General features: G+C 35.3%; 1 protein-coding gene across 2 annotated transcripts in view; it reads left to right on the forward strand.

Moving 5' to 3' along the window:
* Positions 1–9,638, forward strand: part of LOC308100897 (uncharacterized protein) — a 160,975-nt gene extending 151,337 nt beyond the window's left edge. For both annotated transcript variants that reach the window (XM_080450072.1, XM_080450073.1), the window contains 2 exons: positions 7,652–7,780; positions 9,318–9,638. In XM_080450072.1, the coding sequence (XP_080306198.1) occupies positions 7,652–7,780; positions 9,318–9,607 (419 nt within the window). In that variant the 3' untranslated portion in view covers positions 9,608–9,638. The remainder of the gene's footprint in view (positions 1–7,651; positions 7,781–9,317) is intronic.

Consider the following 9,638-nt stretch of genomic DNA (forward strand, 5'->3'; position numbering starts at 1 on the left):
CTCTGCTGTGCTGAATTACATTGATGAAGCACAACATCCAGACAAAAGTGATTCAAGTTTTTAAATGTGTTCTGGGTACAATATATTGCCCATGAATTCATATGTTGCTGTGAACACTAGCACAGTTATGCCATGGGTGTTCACTTATTTTTAAGGATGGATTTTCTTTTTAAGAAATGTTTTTAGCTTTTTCTGCCTTTATCGGACAGTATTAGTGAAGAGAGACAGGAAACGAGAAAGACACATGGAATGACACGCAGAAAAGGCAGTCAGGCTCGGGACTCGAACCCGCGACGTGCTGTCAGGCTGCATCAGAGCCTAAGTGCCCGGACCACTGACCTAACGGTCCGGGCATCAAAAATGTTATGATCGGCAGCGGTTCTGGTAGGACACACAAAGAGTCTCCTTTGTGTCTCCTACCGAACTATTGTCCCAGTATAATATATTTTCCATAATAGTTAAATGTCCTGTGATAGCCTCAAGGCTCCTCGGATAGATGTGACAAAAATATGTATTAATGAGATTATCAATACTTAGGCCTACTCATGTCTACTCATTTCTCCCATTCTGTTTCATTGGTGAATCTGTCATAGGCTATGACTCATAGCTCTAATCATAGGCTATGACTCATAGCTCTAATCATAGGCTATGACTCATAACTCTAATCATAGGCTATGACTCATAGCTCTAATCACACATCAATAATCAGACATTCTTGTCTGGACCCCTGCTGTGCATTATAGTAGGGGGCACTAAGTGAAAAATCGTTACGCGGCGGATAAAAGCATGAAATTTGATACAGATGTCCCTTGGGTCATCCTAAAACATCCTAGAAGGGGTGCCCAAAAAAATCTTAAACAGGAAGTGAGTTATGGACAAAATCCAAAATGGCCACCTAAACTGTTGACCGTTGACTCAAAAGACACCAAAAGAATCTCCAAAAAGCATAAAATTTGGCACACATGTCCCTTGGGTCATCCTAAGACATCCTAGAAGGGGTGCCCAAAAAAATCTGAAACAGGAAGTGACAGTCACTTAGTGGTAGCAGGGACAACATGTTAACTGTTGTGTGACATGCAGGTAGCAGGGACAACATCTTAACTGTTGTGTGACATACAGGTAGCAGGGACAACATGTTAACTGTTGTGTGACATGCAGGTAGCAGGGACAACATCTTAACTGTTGTGTGACATACAGGTAGCAGGGACAACATGTTAACTGTTGTGTGACATACAGGTAGCAGGGACAACATGTTAACTGTTGTGTGACATGCAGGTAGCAGGGACAACATGTTAACTGTTGTGTGACATGCAGGTAGCAGGGACAACATGTTAACTGTTGTGTGACATGCAGGTAGCAGGGACAACATCTTAACTGTTGTGTGACATACAGGTAGCAGGGACAACATCTTAACTGTTGTGTGACATGCAGGTAGCAGGGACAACATGTTAACTGTTGTGTGACATGCAGGTAGCAGGGACAACATGTTAACTGTGTGACATGCAGGTAGCAGGGACAACATGTTAAAGGGATATTTCACTTTCAAAAAAACTTTGGGTAATTTTATCGTCTACTCAGGCTTTTGTGAGCCCCCCAGACCGTTTTTAAGGGGGGGGGTGCTGGTGTGTGTGTCTTTGATCTTCTGCTTTCCCGCACAAGGTTGCAACTTTGTTTAATTTCAAGCACGAGAACCTGTCTGCTCCCACACTCCAAACACGAGAACCTGTCTGCTCCCACACTCTCCTAAATTTTTGGGGCATTAAAACGCTATGGAGTTGTGCCCCAATAGAGGGCTTGATCTCTGGTCATATGAAGATTTGTACAATATATTATGTATTGGTAATCTTTCATAGGGTCTTTTAAAAGTTTTAGAAAACAATTAAGTATATTTGGCATTGACAATATATCACTTAGAAAAGGATTAATGTGGAAGTTCATCTTATTCAGAGTGGTTTTTAAGACAATTTTGGGCATTTAGAGTTGTTTAAAAAATATTTAAGACATTTTTCATGGGTTATTTTTGCCAAATCCTTTAATATCAGTCTATTTACTATAAATGTAAAAGTTATATTTAGCACAATCAGCCAAAATGTCAGAATTATATCAACTTTTAGGAATCATGGGTCATTTCTGGCGGCCATTTTTGATTTTTCCTCTAAAAAACCCTTTAATGGGTCCACATTTTTGGGCACCCCTTCTGAGATGATGAGATACATCCTAAAGAGTGCGTGTACCAAATTTGGTGCTTTTATCCGCCGCGTAACGATTTGGCCATTTTTTGTGCTTAGTACCCCCTACTATTACTGTAAGCCATTCCGTGTGACTTGGTCACACCTATGTGTGATCAGTCACCTTTGTGACTGAGAGAGTGAGAGAGAAAATGCATGGCCCACTCATGCATTAGAAAGACAATATCAGTCACCAGAAGCAGGGACGTGTTTTCAATGATAAAATAAAATGTTTAAAATTGAGTGTTAAATGGGCTCAAACTTAAACAGAATAGATTAACGTTTGATGTATTACCTCGTGTTTTCCTTGCACTGAAAGTCGCACTGCATTTAGAGCGTCTGCTAAATGCCTGAATTGTAAATTGTATCTATGTATTTAAAATGCTATAAAGAAATAAAAACTTTGTTTAAAGATTTTATTAAAATAAGTATATGACCTCTAGGCTAAATTCAGGTTCAACAGAAATCTCTCCCTCACCCATATTTGATTCATAGAATTCAAAAGCGAAGGTTTTACAATTTATATTTTTATGTCAAATTAGATTAACTGTAGGAGAGGACAGACTTGAAAAACAACTTACTTTGGTGTTGATTACTTTAGTTGATCTAAAATATTGTTTTTATTATTTTAAATGAAAGAGCATGAGTACTTCTGATGGATCAGACTTAATGCTAATGTTGAGTGGCAGGTTAGGATGGTATAAATCTACCTTGAAGAAGTTGTAAAGGTACAGGCTGAAAAGTGTTCAAAATGTTTCATAGTTTAACTTACGTTTCTCTGTGATATTTTTCAGTCATGGCTGCCAAACAGACTGCTAGCGAGTCCCAGATCAAACAGCTCCAGACCAGACTCAGTACCACTGAGGGTCAAGTTCAGGAACTGTTGAGTAAGTGTGTTTAACAAATATTAGGATTATAGATTCAGGAGGATTGTATTAAAAATAATCATTGTGTGATAGGAACTTCTTTTTACATGAACTACTTGAACCCTAACATCCCTTTTCTGATGGGAACAGAAAATAGCAGATCTACAAGCTCTCAATGCCTCGTGCTGCCAGGTGTTGAGAGCTTGTAGATCGGCTATTATCGTTAAAGAGGTTTTGTGTAGGTGGAACAATGAGTATTGCGTGGCAGTGGTGTAAAGTAACTAAGTACATTTACTGTACTGTACTTAAGTACACTTTTGAGGATTTTTTTTTTACTTTACTGGAGTATTTCCCATTTTCAATACTTTTACTTCTCAGAGGTAAATATTGTGCTTTAGTTACTAGTTACTTTGCTGATTTAGATTATAATTACAAAACATACATTAACCACTTCAACCACTTGAGTACTTAATTTGTACTTCTACTCAAGAACATTTTGATTACTGGACTTTTACTTGTAACAGAGTATTTCTACACTGCAGTATTGATACTTTTACTTAAGTAAAAAACTGTTAGTTAACCACTCACTAGTGGTGGAAAAAGTACCATCTGAAAATACACATTACCATATATGGTAATTTACCATGAATCCAACAACGCTACACATTGAGTCTATGAAAACATTCTGCAAACATAATTTAATACAAGTAGTGGGGGTCCCTTCTTCATCTGTCAGTTAGCTAAGGGGTCCTTGGCCTGAAACACATTGAAGACCCCTGACTTAGTGAACTAAGACCCTACAGTAGATCTATTGAATCAAACTCAGTCATAAGCAGTGGTGGAAAAAGTACTCAATGTGTTTACTTAAGTAAAAGTATCAATACTGCAATGTAGAAATACACAAGTAAAAGTCCGGAATTCAAAATGTACTTGAGTAAATTAAGTAGAAAAGTATTGGCATCAAAATGTACTTTAATTATCAAAATTAAAAGTACTCATTTTGCAGAATGTCCTATTTCAAGTTTTCAAATGTATACAAATATTTTGAAAATAGCAGATTTATAAGCTCTCAATGCGTCGCAATGCAACGCATTGTGAGCTTGTAGATCAAATGGCCGAAATGTATGTATGGTTAAAGTGGTTAATGTATGTTTTGTAATAATAATCAAAATCTACAAAGTAATTAGTAACTAAAGTTTTCAAATAATTATTAAAAGTACAATATTTGTCTCTGAAATGTAGTTGAGTAGTAGTAAAAGTACTGAAATTCGGAAGTACTCCTGTAAAGTTAAAAATACCTCAACATTGTACTTAAGGTACAGTACAGTACTTGAGTAAATGTACTTAGTTACTTTACACCAGTAGAGCTACACTTCTAAGTTATAATCTCTGTTGGGCAGATATTTGTACTTTTTATGTTTTTTCATAAATAAACGCACTATTTGATCACACTACAGTGTCACACAAAAGTAACAAAAAAGATCTACAAGCTCAAAACCTGGTGCATCGCAACAAGTTTTGATATTGTAGATCTGCTTTTATTTTGTTGCTATTTTTGGATTTGAATTGTGGAAAGTAACAGTTTTGGACATAATGACATTTCCACCTGTCAGCATCATTATATAATATCCTGCTCTGTGTTTAACACTGCAGTAATATAACAACTGTTTAGTGTATTCTGCTCTGTGTTTAACACTGCAGTAATATAACAACTGTTTAGTTTATTCTGCTCTGTGTTTAACACTGCAGTAATATAACAACTGTTTTGTTTATTCTGCTCTGTGTTTAACACTGCAGTAATATAACAACTGTTTAGTTTATTCTGCTCTGTATTTAACACTGCAGTAATATAACAACTGTTTAGTTTATTCTGCTCTGTGTTTAACACTGCAGTAATATAACAACTGTTTAGTTTATTCTGCTCTGTGTTTAACACTGCAGTAATATAACAACTGTTTAGTTTATTCTGCTCTGTGTTTAACACTGCAGTAATATAACAACTGTTTAGTTTATTCTGCTCTGTGTTTAACACTGCAGTAATATAACAACTGTTTAGTTTATTCTGCTCTGTATTTAACACTGCAGTAATATAGCAACTGTTTAGTTTTAATACAAAAGACTTGAATGACAAAATGTAATACTTTCTGTCCAGATCTAGTCTTAGTCTAAAGTCTCTCCATCTTCTGAAATGTGTGCAGACAGCCTGTCTTTAACTGGAGAATAAATAATTGAGCAAAATAATAATTTCTCTCCTCCTGGCATGACTGTACTGTCTTTCTATCTCTTTAAGAATGTATTTAAAATGTTACTCATCACATTGAGACTCTGGTCTAGCTCTGACATACAGTTCAGTTCAGGACCAACACAGCCTCATAAATAGCTTTTTATGTGTCACTAACTACAAGTACAAGCAGCAAAATGGAAGCAAATGAACCCATACGGGTGCATTTGCTTCCATTTGAACCCTCTAAAGCACCGTTCACACTGAGCACTATAACTATAACTGTATTGTATTTTTTGTTTAGTTGGTGTGAACTCTGCCATTCACTTGACTTAAAAGGGTTTTAGAACTATATTTTTATACTTAAAGTTATAGTTATAGTTATAGTTATAGTGTTCAGTGTGAACGGCCCTTTAGAGTTACAGACCTGTAAGGGTCCATTTAGTTCCATGTGTACACTCCCAGAGTTACAGGCCTGTAAGGGTCCATTTGGTTCCATTTGAACACTCTCAGAGTTACAGACCTGTAAGGGTCCATTTGGTTCCATTTGAACACTCAGAGTTACAGACCTGTAAGGGTCCATTTGGTTCCATTTGAACACTCAGAGTTACAGACCTGTAAGGGTCCATTTGGTTCCATTTGTACACTCTCAGAGTTACAGACCTGTAAGGGTCCATTTGGTTCCATTTGAACACTCTCAGAGTTACAGACCTGTAAGGGTCCATTTGGTTCCATTTGAACACTCAGAGTTACAGACCTGTAAGGGTCCATTTGGTTCCATTTTTACACTCTCAGAGTTACAGACCTGTAAGGGTCCATTTGGTTCCATTTGTACACTCTCAGGGTTACAGACCTGTAAGGGTCCATTTGGTTCCATGTGTACACTCTCAGAGTGAACAGGATATAGTTGTAAAACATTATAATACTTTATAGATTATTATAATCACAGTTAAAATCTATTCTAGTGTGTTATAATTATCATAGTTGTAAAACATTATAATAATTTATAGTGTATTATAATCACAGTTATAATCTATTATAGTGTATTATGATTATCATAGTTGTAAAACATTATACTACTTTATAGTGTATTATGATCACAGTTGTAATCTATTATAGTGTATTATGAGTATCATAGTTGTAAAACATTATACTACTTTATAGTGTATTATGATCACAGTTGTAATCTATTATAGTGTGTTATAATTATCATAGTTGTAAAACATTATACTACTTTATAGTGTATTATGATCACAGTTGTAATCTATTATAGTGTGTTATAATTATCATATGTAAAACATTATACTACTTTATAGTGTATTATGATCACAGTTGTAATCTATTATAGTGTGTTATAATTATCATATGTAAAACATTATACTACTTTATAGTGTATTATGATCACAGTTGTAATCTATTATAGTGTGTTATAATTATCATAGTTGTAAAAAATTATAATACTTTATATTGTATTATAATCAGTTATAATCCATTATAGTGTATTATAATTAGCATAGTTGTAATACATTATAATTTATATTGTATTATAATCACAGTTATAAGGATCCATTTGGTTCACCGAACCAAATGGTTCAACCGCACGTAAACAGGTGATTTGCATTTTTTATACAGGACAGTTGGCCACTCATTTACATTACATTGTTAGACAAAAAGCAATGACCTCCATCTATGTTTACATTACAAATGAGTGTCAATGACCGCAGTCTGCTACTCATACATGTGGATTTGAGAGGGGGTACTTTTGTGTAATGGAACGGTAGATATTTTAATGCGGTGTGGTGTGGTGTGGTGTGGTGCTCAAGCTGCAGTGGAAAGGGGGCTTAAGGGTCCATTTGGTTCCATTTGAACACTCTCAGAATTACATACCTGTAAGGGTCCATTTGGTTTCATGTGTACACTCTCAGAGTTACAGACCTGTAAGGGTTCATTTGGTTCCCAACCATCAATCATTTTGCTGGGGTAGGGTTTTTATCTGTCTCCAATGCTGTTGTTTACATGTGTATTATAACATTATTATGATTATTATGATTATGATTATAATAATTATTATTATTATTAATTTGTCTAGATGTAATACATTTGATTGGCTTAACCACATGAACCTATAGTGTCTTCAAACATTCAGAAAAATATCAGATCTACTTGCTCACAGTACGTTGTGTTGTGACACGTTGTGAGCTTGTATCTACTTTGTTCGGTGAAGAGATGTGGTATTGAGGGATAAGAGGAGCAGAGTATAATACAGTAGGGTTAATAGTATCTTATTATGCTTTTATAATATTATAAACAATATAACAATGCTCCTGTGTTGACAGACAAACCAAAGGTTGCCTTCTCTGCTGGTTTGGGTATTGATGGACAAGTTGGACCATTTAGTTCTGACACCACTCTGAAATACAAGAACGTTATCACTAACATCGGCAACGCATACGATCCATCTACAGGTAGGTGGAGATTACATAATTTAATAATTAATTAACTTTACACTATCAATTACTACCAACTAATTACACAACTTATATAACAGGCTATCAGACATAAATAAATTACAGTAATCTAAATACATCTTCAACTGTGTAATTCCCATTAACATTAACAGGCAGGATGAGAGAACTTTAATATCATTGTTTTTAAAACAATGTTTAAAAAGTGTCATCATGATCAATGAATGAAATATTGGTTGAAACCACTGGCTTCTGTCAACAAGATTGATTGATTGATTGATTGATTGATTGATTGATTGAATACATCATTAGTCACAAATGTAAACAGCACGTGGTACAGTAAGACACAGTGGTGGAAAGTAACTAAGTGCATTTACTTAAGTACAATTTTGAGGTATTTGTACTTTACTTGAGTATTTCCAATTTCCAATCCTTTTACTTCTACCCCACTACATCTTAGAGGCAAATATTGTACTTTTACTCCACTACAATTATTTGAAAACTTTAGTTACTAGTTTCTTTGTAGATTTTGATTATTATTACAAAACATACATTAACAACATATTTTGGCTATTTTCAAAATATTTATATATTTGAAAAGTTGTAAAATTGGACATTGACACTGCATAATGAGTACTTTCTACTTTTGGCACTTTAAGTACATTTTAATACCAATACTCTTGTACTTTTGCTCAAGTAAATTTTGAACTCCGGACTTTTACATGTAACAGAGTATTTCTACATTGCAGTATTGATACTTTTACTTACGTGAAAAATTTGAGTACTTTTTCCACCACTGGTAAGACATTAAAGCTAGTTCTGTGGACTGGTTTCCAGTGGTGGAAAGTAACTAAGTACATTTACTTACGTACTGTACTTAAGTACGATTTTGAGGTATTTGTACTTTACATGAGTATTTCCAATTTCCAATACTTTTACTTCTACTCCACTACATCTCAGAGGCAAATATTGTACTTTTACTCCACTACAATTATTTGAAAACTTTAGTTACTAGTTACTTTTCAGATATAAGTTATGATATTATGAAACATACATGAACCACTTTAGGTCTATTTTATACACAGGCTATTTGAAAATAGCAGATTTACAAGCTCACAACGTGAGATGCGACGCGTTGTGAGCTTGTAAATCTGCTATTTTCAAATATTTAGTACTTTAACTTTTGGTACTTTAAGTACATTTTGATGCCAATACTTTTGTACTTTTACTCAAGTACATTTTGAAATCCGGACTTTTACTTGTAACGGAGTACTTCTACATTGCAGTATTGGTACTTTTACTCAAGTAAAGCAATTGAGTACTTTTTCCACCACTGCATGGTTTCCATGGTGGTCCTATATGACAGGAGGGTTTACTAACACATTCACTGTGTGTGTGTGTGTGTGTGTGTGTGTGTGTGTGTGTGTGTGTGTGTGTGTGTGTGTGTGTGTGTGTGTGTGTGTGTGTGTGTGTGTGTGTGTGTGTGTGTGTGTGTGTGTGTGTGTGTGTGTGTGTGTGTGTGTGTGTTCTGTCTCAGGTATCTTCTCAGCACCATTGAAAGGAGTCTATCAGTTCAGATTTACTGCATGTGGCTGGTTTGATTCAGAGTCTGTGTACGTCCTCATGTATAAAAATGAGCAGCAACTCATTCATAACGGTTCAAAGAATAATGGTAACAGTTATATATACGTGTCTAATGGAATGATCCTAGAGCTGGAGCAGGGAGACAGAGTTACCATGCGTTTAGATGGTGGTTCCTCCAGGCTCTATGGTGACTCCTCACGCAACCGCAACACATTCAGTGGTGTTCTGCTCTATTCTATGTAACACTGGGACTGATACCATTACTTTAAAGCGT

The sequence above is a fragment of the Gymnoscopelus braueri genome (genome assembly GCF_963280865.1).
Source record: "Gymnoscopelus braueri genome assembly, chromosome: 14".
NCBI lineage: Eukaryota > Metazoa > Chordata > Actinopteri > Myctophiformes > Myctophidae > Gymnoscopelus > Gymnoscopelus braueri.